The sequence below is a fragment of the Scomber scombrus genome, chromosome 19 (assembly GCF_963691925.1).
Source record: "Scomber scombrus chromosome 19, fScoSco1.1, whole genome shotgun sequence".
In the NCBI taxonomy this organism is placed as follows: Eukaryota; Metazoa; Chordata; class Actinopteri; order Scombriformes; family Scombridae; genus Scomber; species Scomber scombrus.
This window is the reverse complement of record NC_084988.1, coordinates 14,963,215-14,986,060: the sequence shown is the minus strand read 5'-3', so window position 1 is coordinate 14,986,060 and position 22,846 is coordinate 14,963,215. Positions and strand designations below refer to the sequence as shown.

At 38.6% G+C, this 22,846-nt stretch overlaps 3 protein-coding genes across 4 annotated transcripts; 1 reads left to right on the top strand and 2 right to left on the bottom strand.

Moving 5' to 3' along the window:
* Positions 1-954: 954 nt before the first annotated feature.
* reep1 (receptor accessory protein 1) lies at positions 955-9,627 on the top strand. 2 transcript variants are annotated; one of them, XM_062439846.1, is made up of 8 exons: positions 955-1,151; positions 2,810-2,882; positions 2,981-3,057; positions 3,206-3,326; positions 4,037-4,150; positions 4,409-4,568; positions 6,081-6,358; positions 7,511-9,627. In XM_062439846.1, the coding sequence occupies exons 1-8, from the start codon at positions 1,000-1,002 to the stop codon at positions 7,580-7,582; spliced, it is 1,047 nt and encodes a 348-aa protein (XP_062295830.1). In that variant the 5' UTR covers positions 955-999; the 3' UTR covers positions 7,583-9,627. The 2 variants fall into 2 exon arrangements, with proteins under 2 accessions (XP_062295830.1, XP_062295829.1); XM_062439845.1 differs by lacking the exon at positions 6,081-6,358 and having other exon boundaries at positions 977-1,151.
* A 67-nt stretch (positions 9,628-9,694) lies between these two features.
* Positions 9,695-12,111, bottom strand: mrpl35 (mitochondrial ribosomal protein L35). Its single transcript, XM_062439847.1, has 4 exons — positions 11,994-12,111; positions 11,611-11,776; positions 10,142-10,286; positions 9,695-9,950 (listed from the first exon to the last, which is right to left on the bottom strand). The coding sequence occupies exons 1-4, from the start codon at positions 12,022-12,024 to the stop codon at positions 9,762-9,764; spliced, it is 531 nt and encodes a 176-aa protein (XP_062295831.1). The 5' UTR covers positions 12,025-12,111; the 3' UTR covers positions 9,695-9,761.
* Positions 12,112-14,814: 2,703 nt separating this feature from the next.
* si:dkey-21a6.5 (tumor necrosis factor receptor superfamily member 4) lies at positions 14,815-21,297 on the bottom strand. Its single transcript, XM_062439844.1, has 9 exons — positions 21,128-21,297; positions 19,515-19,688; positions 19,150-19,288; positions 18,958-19,046; positions 18,492-18,555; positions 17,254-17,342; positions 17,042-17,154; positions 16,784-16,940; positions 14,815-15,614 (listed from the first exon to the last, which is right to left on the bottom strand). Exons 1-9 carry the CDS (start codon positions 21,174-21,176, stop codon positions 15,457-15,459), a joined length of 1,032 nt encoding a protein of 343 aa, XP_062295828.1. The 5' UTR covers positions 21,177-21,297; the 3' UTR covers positions 14,815-15,456.
* Positions 21,298-22,846: the final 1,549 nt, after the last annotated feature.

The following is a 22,846-nucleotide window of genomic DNA, read 5'->3' as shown; positions in this document are numbered from 1 at the left end:
CAGTAATCAACTGCAATTCAGAAAGTGTGTCAAATTATTTCAGATTTTTTTATTTTTATCCTTTGAGATTATGTGTGTAGAATTGCTTTAAATTACAACTTGGTGATGTGTAGAGGGTGGGGTTTTTTTAAGAAGGAGCTGAGATTTAATGTTTCGAAGCCATTCCCTTGGCTTTGAAATGGACAAAAGGATTAGATTCCTACCAGCCACAGCCCGCCCTCCGCAGCTTTTGTTGAACTGTAACAAAACCTTGCCTCTGTTCTCTGGCTCAAGTATGTAGGACAGAGGTTGGACAAAGCTGAGGTAGCTCTCATGCTACAGGTGCTCTCAGGTTGAGTTTGTCAGATAGTGACCAGAAGCTGAGAAATTTCTCTCAGTGGTATTTTCACAAAGATTTTTGGTAGATGCCCTATAGTTGGTCACATGCCCAATACATGAAGCTTCTGATGAAGTTATTTCCTTTACGTAAATGTAGTCAAAACATATTACATGGTGTAAAATGTGTCACGTTCTGTCATAAAAGTTGCTCTTATTAATTCCTGGTGGTTTACTTATGTTTGTCAGCAAACTCAAGAAATAGACCCACCATTTGACTCTCTAATCTGCTTACTTTGACAATGTGCACTTTGGTTTAAGAGAAACTAATGTCTTCTGATTTTTATTAACATATACATCAATAATATTATCTGAAAACTACAGTTGCTGCCCTATGGTACACATTCTTGGTTGTATTATTTCAGGTATGAGTTACTTTCTGGATCTCTACAAATCATTTGGCTTTCATGTGATGTCCTCTGTGTGCACTTCATGGGAACGAAGAGGGGGGCTAAAGGTAAAAACACTCTGCAAAGATAAAGGGGGGTATAAATAGGTACCCAAAAGGTTAAGCAGTCCATGCAAACAATCATATTTTATTTGAACATAGTGCTTGCCAGAAGTCAGCTTTACCCACCCTGCACGCAGTGTCAGTGTTGTCTGTTCAACTCAACACCGCCATCTATGGATAACAGATACCGTCCCCTCGCTATTTATCCCGCATCACGTTGCAGCTTGGACGCGCCTGTCATCTGGAGGAAACTCCTCCCCACAGACAGCGCGTCCTGTCGCCTTTCCAGCGCAATGGTCTCCTGGATCATCTCTAGACTTGTGGTGTAAGTCCATTTTTTTTAAAACATTTAATTTCATCACGCTCCGACACAGACTAGAATAATAAGATATTGCAGGTTGCTGGTTGTTGCGGGGGTTTGAGCCGCACATTGACGGTGCAGGAGCTCAGCGCTTTATAAGCCCCCGCAATTTGTCTTATATGTAAGCAAAATATGAGACGTCAGCGTGTAAGGGCGAGCAGATGTCGGTCTGTCAAATTTTGACTGAAAACCAGTCTAAATTCCACTGGATGGTACTTTGCCATTTGAGCAGGAATGCTGATCTGGGCCTATAGACCTACTGTATTTTTTTAACAGGCTGACAGCGCACTGGCAATAGCCTGGCACTCTTTGTGTTTATCAAGTGGCTTTTTTTTATTACAGACAAAGAGGTGACGTGATCGGCTGAATAATCTATTATAATCTGCAAATTTTATAATGTGAGTCAGATCCAGAAATCAAAAGCGTCTTTCACAGCTAGAAACCTAAATGTCACAGAGTGGCGAGGTGACTGAATAACAGGAGCGGTCTTTGAGAGGAGCTATAGTCTGTGTTGATGTCCCATATTGGGTAAAAAACAACAAAAGGGATGGGTCAGTCTTCTCAGGTTACAATGCAGGAGTTATTCGTGTAACGAAGCATGACTGTGCATGCATTCTTATAAATTTCAATCAAGTGAAACAATAGAATCAGATTTATTATAGTAGGTTATTTGTACCTGCAGAAAGTATGAATCAGCGCTATTGCAGACGGTGTACCAACAGCAGGCCCAAACCTTTAAATAATGAGGCAATTTAATTTAAATGACAATATTTTGCTACTGTGATGGGACTGTCGTTACCCAGGATGTTCAGAACCTGGTTATGTGGGTCGTTTGGGGTGCAATCTCCAACAGAAAGGTCTAGATGCGTAAATATATTTATGTTGGGTGTCCTCTCTAAATTCTGTTAGACTCTCAGTCAGGCCGGAGTGGTGCAACATGATGTGGGTCAGTAATTTGATCAGGTCGCACTCACAGCTGTTGCCTGAGCTGTGGCACTTCAACAGGGTCCTGGCTCTGTGTCCGGACACTCGGCAGCACAGGTGTCTACACACGAATAGAAATGTAGAAGAAAAAAAAAGAAGCATGTGTCAGCTAATTTTATCTCGTGCATTTCAGTTTGTCACCTGTATAGTTTGTGTAGCCAAATCAGCTATGGCGCACACAAGTCTGACTTTCAGGCACGGTTGGTTTGACAAGTTTCTCTCTGAAAGGGAAAAATATTGACTTTGATCTCACCTGACAACCTGTTTACCTTCTTTCTGCTCACGTGAACTACAGCTCAGACAGCTAGTAGACAAAAATAGCTTTCCAGATGAAGGAATGGGTCCAGTTTATAATATATTATAAATTCCAAAACAACTTTGATTTATTTATAGTGTATAGTCACATTAATTTACATACTCAGACATACAGATACACATTTGATGTCCCAGAATATATTTTCCAAGGGCAAATTTTGAAACGTCAGCTTAAACTGGTATATAATGTTATCCTAATTTATTATATATCACATCTGAAACAGCTTGATTTGATATCTTATACATGCACATTTGAATATCTTTTGGACTCTGTAGTGTCAATTTTTTGGCCCTTGTTGACGGGCACATTTTCTGTCTTCCAGACTTGTGTTTGGTACACTTTATCCCGCCTACTCATCTTACAAAGCTGTGAAGTCGAAAGATGTGAGAGAATATGTGAGTATTTTAGTTATGAAATGATATCCGACCACATAGATATGATTTTACAAGATGTAGGTTTATAAACTTACTTTCCCTGTTTTATTGCATTTTAGGTGAAATGGATGATGTACTGGATAATATTTGCTCTATTCACGACTGTGGAGGTATTTACAGATATGTTTATTTGTTGGTAAGTAACCCTACATATCTTGTGTCTATGATTATACATACCTATTAGAAATCCTCACTGTAACATTTTTATCACTGGCATGTAAAAGATATTTTCCATCACATTTTTACCGTAGGAATTGCTCCATCATTTTGTGTGTCCATTGCAGGCTTCCTTTCTACTATGAGCTGAAGATAGCCTTCGTGGTGTGGTTACTATCCCCTTACACTAAAGGCTCCAGCGTGCTCTACAGGAAGTTTGTTCATCCCACGCTTTCCTCAAAAGAAAAGGTGAAAGCCCTTCCCCCGGTTGCATCTTCCACCACTTCCCCCAGTGAAAGCTTAAGTGAAAATACTCAGCCTAGTCTTTAATTTCATGTGTTGGTGGTTTTGTGACTAATAGAATTTGAGCTTCTCAGCTGTCCACAGAACAAATGTGCCTTTGTGCCAATTCACTTTTCCAGTTTAGCTGTTGAAGATGTTTTCTGCTGGGCAGTAGACAAGAAAGGTCATGGTGCTCGTCCATTTCTCCTTTCCTTTTTCCTCTGTGTGTGAATCAGGAAACAGACGAGTGGGTTTTGCGTATATCAGTAGTCACAGAGTGAACAAAAAGTAGAAAACCTTTGACATTTTCTTGTAGATACAACACAATTAGGAGTGCTACTCCTGGTTGGTTCATTAAAAACACAGTGCAACATAGAGTCACACAACCACAACACACAAGTCCAAAATAAATGAAAAAGTAAAGTAGTAGTAATATGAAATGTTGCACATAAATACATGTGATTATTGCACGGTGTGATATTCACGAGAATGATATAATATTTTTGCACTTTATGAGAGCAAATATGGAGTTGTAGCACAGTTTTCATAATCATCAAGTGATGCAATCAAGTAATATGAATAACACCTGTCAACACGGTGAATATAAATAACAAGTTACACAATGATAAAGAGAGATGCTGCAATGTTCATGTGGTTGTTTTTTGCACTTGTGCCAGGATATTGACGACTACATCTGCCAAGCGAAGGACAAAAGCTATGACACGCTGGTGCATTTTGGGAGAAAAGGGCTGAACGTTGCGGCCACAGCTGCAGTCATGGCTGCAACAAAGGTACTGCACACTCTGGACATTTGTTTTGTACTGGCCTGGGGGTACAGTACAGGGTATCTGGAAGTACGGGTATCAAGCATATTGTTTTCAGTCAAGTCATATTGAATAGACATTTAAATGTTTATTTTCTAGTTAAAAGATCCACTATTGTGATGTTTTTTTTTTTTTTAAAGACAACCTTAGATTGTAAAGAAAAGAATATTTCTGTCTCACTTTGCTGCTGAGACTAAAATGAATACCTGGTGTTTCCTGTCCAAGAGTCAAGGAGTCCTGTCTGACAGACTGAGGAGTTTCAGCATGCAGGATCTGTCTTCCTACCAGTCTGACCCTGTCAATACCGACTCTGGCACCACACAACCGGCACAAGCACAGCACCGGACAAGACCTCTGACACGCAGCAAGACAGAGGGCTACAAGGGTGAGGAGACATTACTGTCAGACTGCCGCTTACCAATTACAGCTGAATAGTGACAGCCACTGAAGAGAGTGACTGCAGCCATATTCAGATGAAAAAACATACCACACTGCCAGCTCACGTTAGCTATTATGGTGCAATAATAATGCAGCACCGCAGTGTCTGGTTGGTTTGTGTAAGGCAGACTATCATGTAGATTTCTGTCTTCCTGCTCAGACTCGTTTAAGCCCACAGATATTGTTTACTGTCTCTGCTTTCCTGAGTGGCCCCTAAACCTCAGACCCTGTCTTCCTGTTTGGAACAGGTCGGGCCTCTCAGGGCTGCCAGGCTAACCATCCTGTGATAAAGCTCACATGAGGCTGCAGGGATTTGTTCCCAGTTTAACATCATGTGCAAACAGTTGTAGTTTGTTTTCTGGATGGGGTCTCATCATTTTTTCTTCAATCTAATAATTGTTCCTTTGTAGATAAAATGAGACATAACTGAAATAGAAATAGAAAAGGAATTCTGATTGGATTATTTTAATATCTGCTGAGAATATGCTGCTGTCAGTTTGAGAATATTTTCTATCATGGGTTCTCACTAACTAAAAGGAGAAGTCTGTTGTTATCTTATATTTTTCTTCTTATTAAAAATCCCATGTAAAGATAGAACCAACCATTTCTCAATTCTTTCTCAATTCTCAATTCTTTCTGATATTCTTACCTTGTTGTGGTGGCCCATTTATTCTTACTGATGTCAATCTTTAAAAAAAATTTTTTTTAAAAAGTAATCATAAACACATTACTTTTTTCTTTTTTTTTACATCTTAAGTAATTGCCCAAAAACAGCTGGGCACTGCAATTTTAGCCAGCCGAAGCAAATATAGAATCCTTTATTTTAAGCTGTGAATTTTGTGCGGTAGCAAGTATTTTCAGCCACAGGATGGTGCATGTATGTGAGATTGACTTCTTATAAATTACAGTGCTCAAGTTCATCATAATGAGAAAACACGTCACCCAATGAAAGGGTGCGGTTTACGACACATAGAGAAAGTAATTGTTGGTGGGTGTTTTCCTTTTAGGGGTGTTTTCATGGGATTTGTTGACAATTAGAAAAATATAGATTATCCCCAGACTTATCCTTTATTCTAACATTTTTTAATTCCATTTGTACAGTCAAAGTTATGTTTTAGCTTTCTGTTGTCAGTGTATTACATGAGATAATAAATAGCCTCAGTGGATATGATTCTGCAGATACTGAAAAGAAGCACTGTGGGATCCTAACAAGGCCAGGCTTGTTTTTCCTGCAACAAATTGGTTCCCAGTTATCATAACTTTCTAATTAGCCTCTGCTCTGTGGTCTGGAGAATGCTAATGAAGTCTGATATGAACTTTTATATTAGCCACAGACCGCAATCAGTTGCAGCTCTCACATCAATGGCACAAAAAGGATCTGGCTGTCAGTTCAATAAGCCAGGGACAGGAATTCTTTTGTGTTGTTCATTCCTCCCAACGACCTATTTCCACGATACAGGACAGGATTTTGACATGACTGAGTTTGAGGTGTTGGGGTTAGACCTTCACTTGGAGGCCAAGGAGTTGCTGTCCAAGACCGTTATACCCTCTGAGCCCCAGACTGAGTCCGAGTCCACAACCCTCACTCCCCCACTGACTCCCCAGTTCTCCCTGTCCTCCACACCCTCTCCACCTGCCACTCCTCCACCTCAGGAGCAGCCCGAGGAGGTAGGGAAAGGGGTGCAGGCAACATCGAGCTCTCCGCAGCTCCAGCTGATTAAGAGGAAGGCTCCTGAGGTATACCGCCTCGTCACCATGGCTGCTCAGCTGCTGCCTGATTCTAACTGCCCCTTGAGAGTGGCAATTTATTCACCGATTCACTAATTTTTAACTGTCGTGCAGATAAATGAATCATCACGGTACAGTTCTTCTGCATCTGTGGAGAGTCTGGCTTCTAATACGATTTCTGCACTGATGAATCTGAATCATGCATTTGTTTTCCTGGAATCAAAGTTCAGTGCAGATGAATGTGTGATTGCAATGGCTCACTTGTTAAGAAATGAAGCATGGGAAAAGGGCAAATATGGTTGATATATTGACACGGGCTGCTGTCCAGTGTTTTTCACTCCTAATAATAACTTTTTTATTTCATGCTCATAAAAATTATCCTGCAAAATGAGTCCCAGGAATAAACTTCAACATCTAATATCAGTTTGTTTGGCATGGCTGTGCCCAACTAAATAAAGCAGCACTGTTTGAAGGATTATGCCAGCAATTTTAGTTATTTTTTCTTGCTGTCAACAGATCCCATGAGAAGACCAAAACCAACAATGAATTAATCACACTAACAAGTCTTGTCTATATAGCCAAAGTCTAATGTGTGTCACTCGTCTGCGACATAGAGCTCCAAAAACTATTAAAAACACACCAATGAGCCATATTGTTGCACTGGCTGGCATATTAACTCATTACAATGAACATGGGCACTGTGTTTGTTTATTTTTGGTCACTCCCAGATGGTAAATTCTCACCAAATGTGTATTAATCTGCCACTAAAATAGTCCTCAATAAATGCACTACTTACTTATGTTTTAGAAATGTTTCCTAAAAACTACAGTGCCCAGCTGTTTTAGGAAGTTAAGAAGGCTTTCTACAAATGATATGACAGATGACACTATGTGTTTGTGTCTTGTTTGTTGTTGTTGTTGTTGTTGTTGTTGTTGTTGTTGTTGTTTTTATGAATGTATATCTTCAGTAGGAACTAATGGGCTTGAAACTTGAAACCACAGATGTGATCGGGATAACAGGAAGGGCATTTGTTGACAATAAGAAAAATGTAAAATAACACCAGCCTTATCCTTTAAATAAAAGTGCTACTAGCTAATAGCTACTGGGCAGCTAATCTTCATCTCCCTCACCATTTTTATCCTCATCTGTCTTTCCTTCTAGCCACCTCGTAGGGTCTTAAGGCCTCTCACAAGATCCAGGAGTGCTCTTTCGTCAAACAATGAAGCCATGTGAAACTGTCCTCAAGACTACTCCAGCTGCCTTTGCTGCAAGAAGTAAAAATACTGAATGGCCAAAAGCTACATGACTGAAGCAGCCTTGCTTTGGAATAAGGTATTACCAAAGTGACCTACGATGACCCCTCTATACACAGTATATAGCTAGTGGCTCATAATTAAAAAATGAGGTTTGTGACACTGAAATAGAGAAATGAGTGAATGGGCTCCATGCTGGTAGAACATTTTGAGTTTATAATTGAATATGTATTTATGTACAGTGTGTGTTTCATCTTTCTGATTTGATTGTTTTTATATATCAGGTTTGGGTAGGCAATCGCATGTGTGTCTTCCCAGTCATTAGTCTGCTGTTAATTACACAGAATGTATTGTCACTGAATACTCCAGCTGGCATTGAGAGTGACATGGTCACTGATTTGAGAATGTGTTGACAAGCCAAGGATCAAAAGAAAAGGCATGGCTGTTTTCACCCTTTTTAAATCTGTTCTGGAGAAACACCTGTGAGCAGATGAATTCTTCTAATCACACCAATTTCCTGAGAAATCACCCCAAAAAAATCACCCTACCATGTAGTAATGAGATGGCAGACAGAAGTGGCAGAAATATTCTGTTATTTACCTCTTTATTAAAGCCTTAACGTAAGAGATAGCAGAGATATGAAAATGTCTCTACACATGGCGCTAAATATTTCTAACACTATGTTCTCATTAAACAATCATTTTGCACTATATTAAGAATAACTTAACTAATAATTACTGCCCTCAGTCCTCAGTCAGAAATGGCCAAAAAACAATAATCATGAATATTATATAATTATTGTTCATTTCTTCTGTGGTTGGGAAATAATGACTTGCGTAACAAGTGATAACATTTCTAATGCAGATAAAGAAGTCTCAGTGGAGCAGACTGTTTTGACAATCTACTGTTCAATTTTCTTGGCACGTTTCTTCATTTATTTGACAATTTAAGGCAAATTAGGAATGTGTCACGTTCAGCTGTAGCAGAAATGTGATATAATTTAAGTATATGTAAACATGGCTCTTTTTCCATGTTATAAATCACTGTGTAATGTTCTGCTGTTAACTGAGCAACTCTAAATCCAACGTTCTTACCTTCTTCTTGCTTCTTCTTCTACTTTATTGGAGTTCATGACTCATGAGTGACTATATTGGTTTGCAGGTTTACAATCTCACATTATGTTAATATTGGGGGGTGATACAGCACACTTGTGTATATGTATGTTTTCATCCTGAACTTTATTCACTGAGCCTGAGCAACATTTTACACAAATGACTACTGTCAGTTGTTGAAGGTTGGACTTGTGCTTTAGATTCATAATTTTCATTGTATCTGTATCATTCACAGTGGTTTGAAGTTTGAAACAAAAGCTTCTCAGGTACAAAGGTTCTGTTTACACGTCATTCACTCTGATGTTGTAGATACACTTGTTATGCACATGAAATGAAAAAAAAAGAATCAAACATTAAAATCTGATTATGTGTTTCAGCATTAGTAGTATCAGTGTTAGTGTTGAAGGTTATTTCCTTCAATTTAAACTCATGCAAAGTCAAACAAAAAAAATGTGTTGCTAAGTAGCAGATTTGTAAACTTGTGCGTAGATCTATAAACTCATCATTGCATGATATTTGTTATTAATTTGTATGGAAATTGGATTTCTTAAGTGATATTGTGAGAAGGTGTTGGCCTCTTCAGATGCCTGAATTATTTTGTCATTTTCAGTTGCTATGTAGTACAAACAGGATATGTTATGACTATCAGTTGGCTATACATACATATGAGTGACATGTCTTATTTACTGATAAACTAGCCACTTTATTGAGGAGGAGACACCACTTTACTGAGTTATCCTAAGAAATTGTGTTCTGGCAGGCCAGAATGTCAAATTACTTAAATTTCAACTTCAATGTGAAATGAAACTAAAAGCAGTGATGTAATGACATGATGGTTTATGGCTATGGATTTATTGTTCCATTTAATTAAATATTTCTGTTGCTTAAATCAGCCATTAAATATGAAGCAAAACTTTGATTGTGTGTTTGTCTTTTTGTCTTAACGGAACATTTAAAAGCAGAAATCCTTTAAGACAGGACTTTATTATGTATATTACAACAGTACATTATATTCGACCACAAAACAAGATGCCATGAATTGTCAAATTACACTTTGAGGTTGACCCGTTCATGGTACTTCAGGTATGGGTCATCAGCATACCAGTTCCTCCTTTTCCAAAAAGATGTTGTCATTTTATCCAAAAGTTTGCTCTGTGTTTTATTACAGAATACATGCTCTCTCAGGCGCTTTCGTCTGTCAGGTTTCTTCTTCCACATTTTCTTCTTGTATCCAGCCTGTTACCAGGGAGAGACAAGACCTTTAGTTAAACTGACAATGCTGTAATTTCAAGGTGGTAAAAGGATAGGCTCCCAATTTTTCAAGTGTGTCTTAAAACAACAGTTCGGTGCTCATATGAACAGTGAGGTTTTAATTGCAGTAATCATTTCTCCAGTTTATACTGTCTATTTAAACAAAAGATTTGTACCTTGCGTCTGAGCCAAAGGCCACAGTGCAGCCTCATGAACCTCTCTGTCACAGATTTCACACTCTTCCTCTTCCCCTTCTTCAGACTGTAGTACGTCAGATTTCTGCTGGGCTGCAGAGTCAGAGAGGGAGTAAGAGACGACACCCTGCAAAAACACAAAACACAAAGAAGCACAGTCAGAAAAAGCACAACTCTTATTTAAGGAATATTTCATTTAAAGCGCCACTTAGCGTCAGTCATAGGAAGAAGGCACTTCCTTACTTTCCTCTGGTTATATGTAGCCATGTACAAAGGTCTGATTTTATTTGGCTATGTTATATCTGTTTCCGATAGCCCAAGATGTAATATGTGGTGCTCACAGCAATTCAAAAATGACATTTAGAAAAATTCTGTAGCAACACATTTTTCCAGAGACAATGTCCTAGTTACTCAGGATGATCCACAGACTTTGCTGCAAATAGTTTTCAATGGAAACAGAATAACAAGGGACTCTTAAACCGCCATGTTTCTACCGTAGCCCAAAACTGACAAGCCAAACACTGGCTCTAAGAGAGGGCCTTTCACATTTTCACCAGTTTTGCAACCACCGTATGTTCTTCTACCCACTTGGGAGGGGGAAGAGGGGTATTCAGTTGGTTGAAATCTTCAACCTCACCATTAGATGCCTACACACTGGTAGGATTTCCTTCTTCCTACCTCATCAACCCTTCCCTTTCAAGTGTGGAGGAGAAGCTACGGTGGTTGCAAAACTGGTGAAAATGTGAAAGGCCCTCTCTTAGAGCCAGTGTTTGGTTTGTCCGTTTTGGGACATTGTAGAGTTGAAGAGGAAACACTCCCCCTTTAGATATAAAGGGCTCACTCTAAGGTAACAAAAACACACTGATTCTTATTTTCAGGCGATTATACACCAATTAACCAATATTATGATCCATTTCTGCCAATAGAGCTCCCTAAATGTTACACGCTGGTCCTTTAACCAGCTAACTTCAGCGTTGGTTTTTGATATTTAACAACCAACTTTGTACTAGAGACCGACCGATACTGGATTTTTGGGGCTGATATTAGGAAGTTAAAAATGTCTAATATTGATATATTGGCTGATAATATTATTTATACAGTATATATATACACATACACATATTTTTTCATTAACACTTGTGATAAAGATTTGGAATGGAGGCATGGTAAAAAATAAACACTGTAGTGAAACAGTAAACTTCACTGGGAATTTAATCATTATAAATAACTAAAAATAAGAAGGAAAATGATCAGATATACATAAAATGCTGCCTATGTAATTATTTATTTATTTTTTAAATCGATGCATATCAGACAACATATGCACTGATAAGGATATGTGAAGGGTCGATATATCAGTTGGGCTCCACTTTGTACTAATAAAGTAAATATTAAGTAAATATCAGCAGTGTGAACATCACCCTCCCTCCCTCCCTCCCACCGGTGTGTACCGTTGCAGGATGTTGTACCGGGGTGTCTGACACACTGCAGCCCGCAGAGGAGCGCGGATAGCGGCCGCAGCAAAGCTGTAGAGAGGCTGCGGCTGGACGAGGCTGGAGAACTGACAGATCTTTGGTGTCCTAGCGCATATGGACACAGACAGCGGCCTCAGCAGCCCTGAGCCACACAAGGACAAACATGAAAACATCAAGACATGTTAACAGCAACAGACCTACTCAAGCCTCACGTGCTGCCGACAAGAATATAAAATAAGAATAAATAATATGTCGACAATTCAAAGTTACACAGCGTGGTTAACACTATACATGTTAACATACTTAAATGAAGCAAGAATTAAATGAAAAGGTATGAATGTCAAATTGTAGATACACACCGGACACCCTCCTCGCCAGGGCGGCAGCCATGTTTCTTCCTCAATGTCGGTGGCAGTACGGGGTCCTGGTTAGGACAAATCTCATTTTTGCAGCGTCCAATTTAAATGCTGCACAGTACATCAGCACCATCTAGCTACTTTTAAAGGCTAGTTTCACAAGTTTTCAAGTGTGTCCTCAAATAGTCAGGTGTCATTATGTAGAGGGTTTCTCTCCAGTTCACATTGGCTGGTAAAATATTCCCTTCTAATAGCAGACTGCTCGACCACAATTTTTTCCCACAAATTAGCTCTGCCCTGCAGCTGCAAGATTTATATGTTTTTGTAATGTATAGGCTACATTACTTAATTTCTTACAAAAATACATCAATAATAATAATCCACCTATGAACTATATGCAGTAATACAACATTCTGAAATTGCCCATTCCAGATCATCAGTAGCTTACATTTACTTTTTGGACTTTAATTAGGCCTGTATGTTGCTGCAAATACTTACTTTAACTTTTGTCAATGCAGGAATTGTATTACTAATGGGTGTTACTACATTGAGGTTTAACTATTTTTACTAAAGTATCTAAGAAACCTTTTTTTTCTTCTTTTTTTTTTTTTTTTTTTAAACCACTGCAATATGGTAATGAAGTGCATGGTGCAACTTTCAAGCTCACATTCTTGTATGCAACTTTCAGCCATATCTGTGTCTTTCTACTCCATGGTCGTCACATGCTTAACTGATCCGGAGATCTGTCATTTGTCACAAGCTCATGTTGCATGTTTGCGTATAATGTGGAAAGAATTTTTCAGTGCTGTGACTGAATTTTGGGTCCATCACTTACATTGTGAAACATTGTTACAATGTGCATTATGAAGGGATCTTCGACTGTGTAAAAAATATAGAGTGGGGGTATACTGTATGTGGATTGACTCTCTTTTGCAGTCAGCTTTAAGTGGCCATTTGAGGAATTGCAGTTTTTGGCACTTTACGTCGGCTTAATTTTTCAGCCCCAGAGGCTGCCACTTGGTTTAAACAGGAGGAACAATTACAGCAAGAAAAACTTGATTCAATGTTCAATTCGGCACCTGACTGTTATTTTAAGACAGACTTGAAAAATTGTGAACCCGCCCTTTAAGAAAACAAACCACTGATTTTTGGCAGTTCACAGTAAAAGATTTGTACCTTACCTCTCTGTCACAGATTTCACACTCTTCCTCTTCCCCTTTTCAGACTGTAGTACGTCAGATTTCTGCTGGGCTGCAGAGTCAGAGAGGGAGTAAGAGCGTTTAAGAGTTTAACTGATCCGGAGATCTGTCATTAGTCACAGGCTCATGTTGGATGTTTGTGTATAATGTGGAAATAATTTTTCAGTGCTGTGACCGACCAACCACAGACTAACAGTATTGTTAGACAGACTTTTTCTTTAGTTTTATAAACCTGCTTACACTAAATAGACCTTCTTGTCCCCGATATTTTCACTTGTCATAGCAAGAAATGTACAGGGGCAACTTATAACATGAATGAAATGATTAATGAAAGTTAGAGAGAGAGAGAGAGAGAGAGATTCTGAGAGCGGCTGTGCTAAAATGAGCTTTTAACAGTACTTCAACTTTTTGATGAAGGAACTGAAACAAATCACAGAAATAAATGATAAACAGGTGCCTAAAGGTACATAGAGGATTCTGACAGAAGGACCAGGTCTCTAAACCTCAAGATTTTGAAGAAAATGTCCCAGTAAATTAGCCATGCATTATATCAGGGTTTCTGATCTGCACTGTAAAAAAATTAAAAAACAAACAACTGTAACATAAAGAAGTAAAAAGTCTGTCTGCCAAGTTTCCAGACATACCATCAAATTACAGTAATTAACTATAACACAAAATTACATGTAATAAACTGTAAAAATACAGAGAAAGTTTTACAGCCAAAATGAAGTAGGTTAAAGTATATTGTTGATAATTAAGCATAACACTCCAGGAAAACAGACATATTTTGTCAAAATACATGAAAAACAATGACCTCTCAGGTTCATTTCTGTAAATGTATGGATTTATTTATTATGTAATTTCTGAAAAAACCCAGTCTATCGACTGTAGTCTCCTAATAAAATTTTGTGTAATAAGTAAGGACTGCATTAAAAAACATAAATCAGCAATTTTAAAGAACTATTACATTAAAAAAGTCATTGGACAGTGGAATAACAAAGCATAGTACATTATAAATCGCCAGACTTAAGGCCAATCACTGTAAATTTAGGCTATTTAGTAGTTACTTTATGACATTGTCCTGTCTACCTACAGTGGTTTCCTGTAGGATTATGGTTTCTCCAAGTTTAAAAAACAAAAACGACACAATGTATAAATACAGAATGTGTGCTTTCAATAAAATTAAATTTCTGCACATGTACAGTATTAGTTAATCATTTTAGAGGATTGTAATGTTAAAAATGTTTTAACTGTATAGTGGAAAGTAAACATTGTGTCAAAATACGTTAACACTAGCTATATTTAAACAAACTGCTGTAAATTTAGAGTATTATGCAGTTCTGTTATGGAATTTCCCATTATATCTACAGTGACTCCATATTAAAATACACCTGAGTCCACACTCCAGCTCAGTGGGTGGCAGTAATGCACCCCAAAGTTATTTGCCACCCGACAAAAATACCAAGAGGAAGAAGAAAAAACTAAGAATAAGAATAAGAATAGCCACACAGTCTATATATAGTGCTTATACTTAAATAAAACCACATGTCAGGATCTGGTCTAGTTGAAAGAAAACTAGTGAAATGATTATTGACTGAAGTAGTCATTCAGAAATCACGCTCAAGTTAATCAATATCATTTATTTTCCTTTAAACATACAAATATGACCTTAAAAAAGCAGGTGAAAAACATTAAGCCAACGTATCAATGAAACTACAGACAACACATTGTATTGTATTTAAATGCATTAAAAAAACACCAGGAACAAGCCACAGTTCACGCTTCTCTGTAACTGAGGAACTACACAAGTAAATGAAGGCACCCACAAGTCTAGCAACGCATAAGTGCAAAGTAAATCAATTACCTCAGTAAAAAAAAGTGCTTTTCATAAGGGAGATAGTTTCCCACCGAGCTGAAGCACGCATCTCGTTTTCACCGCTCCAGCATACCTCTCATAATCCAGTAACCTAGTTTAGAAGAGGAAAGTGTGTAGCTCTGAGTAGAACTGTAAAAGTGTCATTACAAGAATTCACAAAAGAGCCAACCTTTGTCTCTCAATAATATATTCAAATGTGTCACTTGGAAAAGCTGGTTGATTGCCAAAGTACTCTCAAGGCACCATTTACCAAAATGGCAGTCCATGATTTTACCATCAGTCTTCCTCTATCAGTTATTTTGTCTTCAGTTGAGAGGCATGTGGGAAAAAAAGACTTGAGTAGGTTTTGTCCTTCTGAGCACTTAGGAAAGCTTGGCAGACGTCCTTTTGTTCACCAGCCAGCATATACAGGTTCTGCATCACAGGGAATCCCGTAGTATCGACCTTGAGGTCGTTCTTTGCGTAATAATGGTGCTCGGGCGACAGTCAGCTCTCCATCAGCGTCCTTCCGTTGACGTAGTACCATTAAGATGATGAAGAGTAAAGCCACTGCAGAAGAGAGAGGTTCTGTTGTAGGGCTTATTAGAGAATGACAAAGAGTGCACTGATACATGAGGATGACCCTTATTTTATTTCATTATGTCCAGTTTGTGCGTCATGTGGACTCTGTGCAAAAGCAGAACAATAATCCAAAATACTTTCAGTGTGCAAAAAGAATAGCGTGACTCTCTGCTTGAGGCCAAATGAAAAAAAAAAACATTTTGGCAGAAGAATATAATATTTCTTTTACAATAGAACTTTTCTATTTTACTTATCATTCCTGCTCAGTAGACTCATTTATAATAATTATACTGATGAAGACATCTGGATAAGCAATCATTTGCATTTACATTGTTTTAATTAGCGTCAGAACAATATATCGGTGAGTCAATATTATCAGCTGATATTAGGCTATCACAGATATATCAGTATCAGCGTTTATATTATCAAATATATATATATTGTCCATGCAGATACTTTTTTCAAAATTAAAGTTATATGGGCAGCATTTTATGTATATTCGATTCTTTTTTCAAATCAAGTTTAACAGGTGTATACGTATGTTTTTTGTTCATACCTCCATTTCATCAAGTGTTTGATAACCACATTTGAGGGATCATTGCAGAAAATGTGTATTTATGTATATATTCTATATATATAAAATTATCGGCTAATATTTTTTACTCTCTAATATCAGTATCAGCATCAGCCCAAAAAATCCAGTATCGGTCAGACCCTAGTTTTAATGCACCAATTTTAATGCAAGAGTGAAAAGTTCCACTGCATACAAGCTCTGTTTCATTGAACCATAGAAAACAGGCGTACCTAATGGGAGCTATGAGCCATTACTGTATCAAACACTAGTTATTAATACTTAAAAGACTGTTTTGTGTGTAATCACATTATAGACGTGTTGGACATTGCAGTTTGAAGCTAATTTTAAAGGCAAGGAGTTAAAGTTGGAAAAGCACAAGTATATGTCCGATGTCTTATCATGGTGTTAAGTAAAGGCAAGATGCATTATTATAGAAGCTCTGAAAAATCTGAAAATCATACTGGATAATTAAAACTGTGACATGGTTAAAAGAATTATGAGTGATACACATTGTATTGGAATACTCCTTTATCTATGTTAAAAACATGTAGTTTTTTGTACTTGTTTCAGCATTGATACTCACCCCCTCCTCCAATGACTAACAGAGCAATAGTGACAGGAGCCAGTTCACAAGTGTCTCCTGATTTGCGGAAGAAAGTCTCCATGCAGTAGCTTGGAGCCAAGCTGCCCTCTGGACAGAAAGCATCACTGGGACACTGAATGGGGTTCACATCTGGACTCTGAAAACAGAATATACTCTTTCACTTAACGTATTATGTATTTTTTCTGGTTCATTTTCACAATTTCGTATCACGTAGAATGCGGGGGCTTCAGTACTCACAGGACAGTAGTGATTCTCTGGGCAGATGTCACAGCTTTCCTGGCCCCAGTGGATCTGGTAGGAGCCACTGCCGCAGATCTGACACAAAGTCTGATGGGGAGCCTTGTGCATGCCTGTCCAAAACCAGATATCACCTGGATCACCTCTTTTTCTAATACGAGCAGCAGTTCTCATTGACATGACTAATTAGAGGCATGTAGCTTTAACTTTACCTGGCCGACATGGTGTGCAGGATTTAGCAGCAGACTTTAGAGCTTCTGATCCTCCAGGACACATCTGGCACTGGGTACAACCAGAAGAGCTATCAGAGAAAAAGACACTTGTTTTTGACGGTAAATGACAAACTACTATGAGTTTTATGACTGAAAAAACTTGGTGTTGGTGTTAACAGACATGCAGTGTAGTACATGAGAAATAATTATGGGCAGCTCTGCCTGTTGTCTTGTTATTTCTGATGGGTGCAGTTTAGGTGATTTGGAGACTTAGTTAAAGTAAAGGTCAAATGTGATGACCCAGGATCATGTACAACGCCTTTTCAATCAGTGAACACAAGCTTTGGAGCTGTGGCCAGAAGGAAATTGTTGCTTCTCGTGGCAGCAATCCAAGAACTTGCTGATGGACACCAGCCGTGCAGGAAACAGGCTTTTCGGGCCTTGGCAAGACCATGTGACTCTTCCCCTCATAGAATAAGTGCTGCCAGACCAGAAGGACGACAGTTTCTGTGGCCAGAACACCTGCAGCTTTTGTTGGCATGGAAGTAAAACTCAGTTGTGGGAGACCATGGGGAAGAGTTTTTGCTGGTTTCAAAGACGTTATGAAACTGTTGTGGTGAACAGCTTCCATCCCTCACCCACAAGTCATGAGCTTTGAATCACATCAAGATGCTTAAATCAGTTTCTTTTACATGGTCTATGGGCTTTGATATGTAGGAGCTCCAGTTAACTGCTGCTTCTTCACTCCTTCCTTCTTCACTTTGTCAGTTCAATCAAGACACCACATGCACCATCTTACATTTCCTAGACCAGTTTGACTGTATAAGCAGTATTAATATCCACCAAGACATGATCATAGTTGCCACTTGAATTTTCATGCTAACTGCTAAATAATCAAGGTGGTAGCCATGCAGCTGGTTGTGTGTGTGTTTGTGTGTGTGTGTGTGGGTGTGTGTGTGTGTGGGTGTGTGTGTGTGTGTGGGTGTGCGTGCGTGTGTGTGTGAGTGTGTGTGTGAGTGTGTGTGGGTGGGTGCGTCTATGCTGGCACACAGAATAGAGACATGAGATGGAAACATGTGATGTTCTATCTGGTTGTTACATGAGTGATTTTCCAAACACAGAGATAGTCATGAAAGTTCCTCACTGATTTATGAATCCTAGATACAAACAGCAACAAAAACAAACAGAAATAGACAGAAATAGACACCAAAACCCGGTGACATTTAAGTGCAACTTACTTGCAAAAGCTCCCGAGTGCACATGGTGCACATGTAGTAGAACTCTGCTGTGATGAAAAGGAACCTGCAAGACAGACAGAAAGAAAGAAAGTAACAGCTGTGAGTCTTGTTTTCTCTCTAATTTTAGATTATTTGAAAATGTATTCAGGTCATTCCATGATTATTGGCAGCGATACATCTACATAGGTAGATCATACGTTCATCAGCAATTGGAAAAATATGTATTTAGTGCATAACTGTTTTGAACAATTAGTTATCAGAAGTCAGATAGATTGCTAAGGGATATTTTTAACATACAACAATGTGCAGCAACACACTAACTCTAGAAGGAATTTAAAATATGTAAGTCTAATTTGTGACTACAAGCCAACTGCTGTTTTGGTCTGAATTAAATTGACTAGTTAGTGAGTTACAACACTACTACTGATTTTTGAATGATTTTTGTTTACTAGCTAAATAAACGCACCTGGGGAACAACTCGTGCAACTGTCTCTACCAGTGTTATTGTTGGAGGATCCAGGAGGGCAGGGGTGACATAATGGACTTCCAGTGAAACTGTACAGTGTGTGAAATATACAAGAAATTGATGAACTATATTAGAATAGAAGAAATTCTTGCATTTTAAAAGAAAGTATGTTGGCAAAACCTTCATCCTTACTTTGTGTAGAAGCCACGGTCACACGGCAGACATTGCTGCTGTCCAGCCATCGACTGATAAAAGCCTCTGTTGCACGGCAGGCAGGCTCCGGGAAATAGGCACAGCCCGGGGTCGGAGCAGCACGTACACAGCAGGGTGTCTGGGGAAAGACAGAGGACCATTTCTAAGCTTAGATTTTGTTGTCTGTTATTACATTTTTAACCACTGTAGTAAGAAATCTTAAGACATTTTCTTTGCAGACATTATCTAGTATGCAAGAAAGAGTTACGATCTTAAACATTAAAAAACATCTCTGTGACGAACTATCGTACAAAAAAAAGAATGAATTTGTGGTTTCGTGTCAGATGACATCATCACTGACTCACTGTTGTCCCACTGGGATCCTGGTGCGCAGGGCTCACATGTAGAAGTGTTGAATGCAAAGCAGCCCGGGGTTGTGCTGCTGAGAATCACGGGAGTTACAGTCAGCTCAGTCACATTCTCCATGAGAGTGGTGTCCACTATAGCAGGCGTAAGTGTCGTCTGGCTCACCACCATGCCTGGAAGAAAATAAATATAAAACACAACCATTTCATTTGCCTTAAATGCTTAATGGAAGTAAATTATTGATTTGACCGGCAGGCGACCTCTTGAAACATTCATGCAATCTCTCTGCGGCCTTTGCAGTGTGTTGTCCCAAATGTTTTACACAACATTGGAAGCACAAAAGACAAATCTTATAAAACATTAACAGGGTCAGCCCAGGTCATTTGCTTTGGGGGCCCATTTCCACATCTTAACCCTCAATGATTGCTTACCTTTACAGTATCAGTCCAAAATCTATGTGGCTTAATCATATGCCTTTGATTTTTTTTTGTCTTTTGTTCACCCAGTCACTCTGAAATGTGTTTGAGTTGTGTTTGTACATATTTTCACACACTGAGCTGTGCAGAAAGGGGAATGAATGCATAAAAATACATATCAACAAAGTAGATCTTCCTCTGACAAGAATCCAGACTTGTAAACACAACCAAATAATGAAAAACAAAACAGAAAGCTTTGTGGTTGCCTGTGTCACTTGCTGGCCCTGTATGTTTTATTTAATATAGAAGAGAACTTCTTTATTACGCTATAGTGGTGTCACCGTGATATCTCATAAGCACATGGTTCAACATCGCCAGTGAGAGTAGTGGTGGCAACAGGTATAAGCACATATGCAAAACAGAGCCCATATTGTGGTAGTAATCACATTAGCCATGTGCCTAAGTGCTTTCTTGAATACGAGCCATCTTCCTCATGAAATGTAATTATTCCGAAAGGGGGTCATGTGATTCCTCTGGTTCAGTCTCAGCTGGGTTGGCAACATTTCTCTCTCAAACTCTCAGATTCTGTTAATCTGGCAGAAAGAACCGCTGTAATGCTGAAGTTTGGAAGGTTATGATATAAAATGATCCCTATAAAGAGAGATTAAAGTGGTGCAAGCACACCAAGATACAGTGATCTAAAATAAGGTTAATACTATTATCAAGTTCCACAGAAACACAGTAAGTCACTTTTATACTGACTCTAAAGATTAAAGTTTGTTATGAAGTTTGGGTTTGATTCTAAAACCAAGAGAAATCTGAGAAAAAGAGCTTTTCAACAACAATGAACCTAACTACGAGGAACCCAACTTGCCTACCTAAACTTTATGAAACATCTTATTACACAAACCTCCAAATGTAATTATTGTTCATGCATGATTTTTATTCCACTCAAAATGCTCTCATAATGTGCCAATGCGGCGTCCATTACACAGGAAAAAATCTATAATAAGCTTATTGTTCTTGCTTGAGGTTATTCCAGTTGAGACTGTGACCCTCAACAGTGAATTAATATTAGGGTATTCCATGTTATGTGTTATAATAGCTCTATAATAAACAGGTATATTGCACATTCGTAACATTTTGTAATATTACAGCATGTTTTTTTCATAATGATGCAAGATTATAGATCTTACCTAAGAAGCAAGCGGCGGCTATCGCAGGCAGAAGTCTCCGACAGTCCATCCTCCAGATATTATTGACAACTACCTCCAAACAATGCTGAGCTACAGCATCTCATCCCCGTCAAGTGGTGGAGCAACCTTTGTTTTCACTAAGGACGTCAGTGCAGCTCGCTCACTGTGGGATCAGTCCTCTCATCAGTGTCATATGACAAAATACACATCATGTGATTTTGCTTTAGAGGGGAAAAACTGAGCAAACTGGGCTGAATTAAAGGCAGGTCTCTTGTTGTTGCACGGGACAGCCAGCAGGGGCACTGCTGCTTCTTGTATAAATACTGTTAAATATTTTGTAGATGGATGGTTACTGTACATGGATCTATTTTTTCAACAGTATTTCCAAACAGATGGCACTGCTCCGACCTCATGATACTCTGAGTAATGATGATTGATTGTTTGTACAGTAACTCGCCACTGCATTTACAGAAATAACACTAACATTGTTGTTTTAGGGAAGTGAAATTAACTCATGGGTCATAAGTTGAAGGTGGTTATTGTAATGCCGCACACATAGATACACAGACACACAGACACACATACATAAACAGGCAGATGGAATTTACATTCGGGGGGAAATGAAAATGTTATGCTCTTTATTAGATTTACTGCAAAAAAAAACCTTAAAGCTATGCACTTTTTTTATTTAAAATGTAATAGTTAACTTATTGTCTGATGAAAAACAACCACAGTGTGGAGCCTTATGTGACGCAGGATTAACCAAAAGTCAAAGATCTCTGTGTGCAGTTACATTCAGGTATATTACCATTTGCTCTAGAAACAGGCAGGTTTACTGGTCTCCTTTAAGAGAAGAGACATTTTTCTATGTGTTTCATGAGAGACTGAAGATTAAGTCTATTTTATGTTTTTATATTTTGGTGTCTTGTAAGCCACGCAAGCTGGGCCCTTGTATGTTCATCATCATATAACTAACTAATTAACTAGACATACAGTAGCAAACTTTCAAGGCTGGATTAATACCGCCAGGGGCCCCTGGGCACTGCCAAAGCTCATGCCCCCCCCCCCCCCCCCCCCCATTTCTTTCGGGAGTCATGCTGGGTTTTTTGTTACCACGGCGCTGTCCATTTTCCGTCATTTACAAATCCTTTTTCCCACACATGAAGATACAACATGCTAACAAATGATCACTTTCCCAGCCAGTCAAAAATAGTAAAATAGTCAATCATGAGATTTAATTTTTTTGAAAACATTTTTTAAATATTATTCTGATTAGATAAGACTACTGTCAGGTGGAAACTTCCTAACTCCATATTTTGTTTTGGACATATTAGGTTTCTGACAGAAATCATAATTTTCAACATCAAGAGCAAGAGTCAAGCCATGTGTCATTTTGCTGTGGAGCCCGACAATAAAGAAAGGGGTGCATTGCACTTTTTTTCCCCCATCAACGAGGGCCCCTTTCTACTCAAGGGCCCCGGGGCACTTGCCCAGATTGCTAGTATGGTAGATCCAGCCATGCAAACCTCAGAGCAACTGTTGGATAGTCTCACTGTGCATGAAATAAAACACAGTGGCGGCCAATTTTTCACAGTTTTAATGGTAAATGTGTCATATTCAGAATGTAACACATGATGATTAATCACACACATTTCTTACAGCTCATCGCTAATAAACTGTCTGATCTAAAATTAATCCTTTGCAGCATTATGTACATGT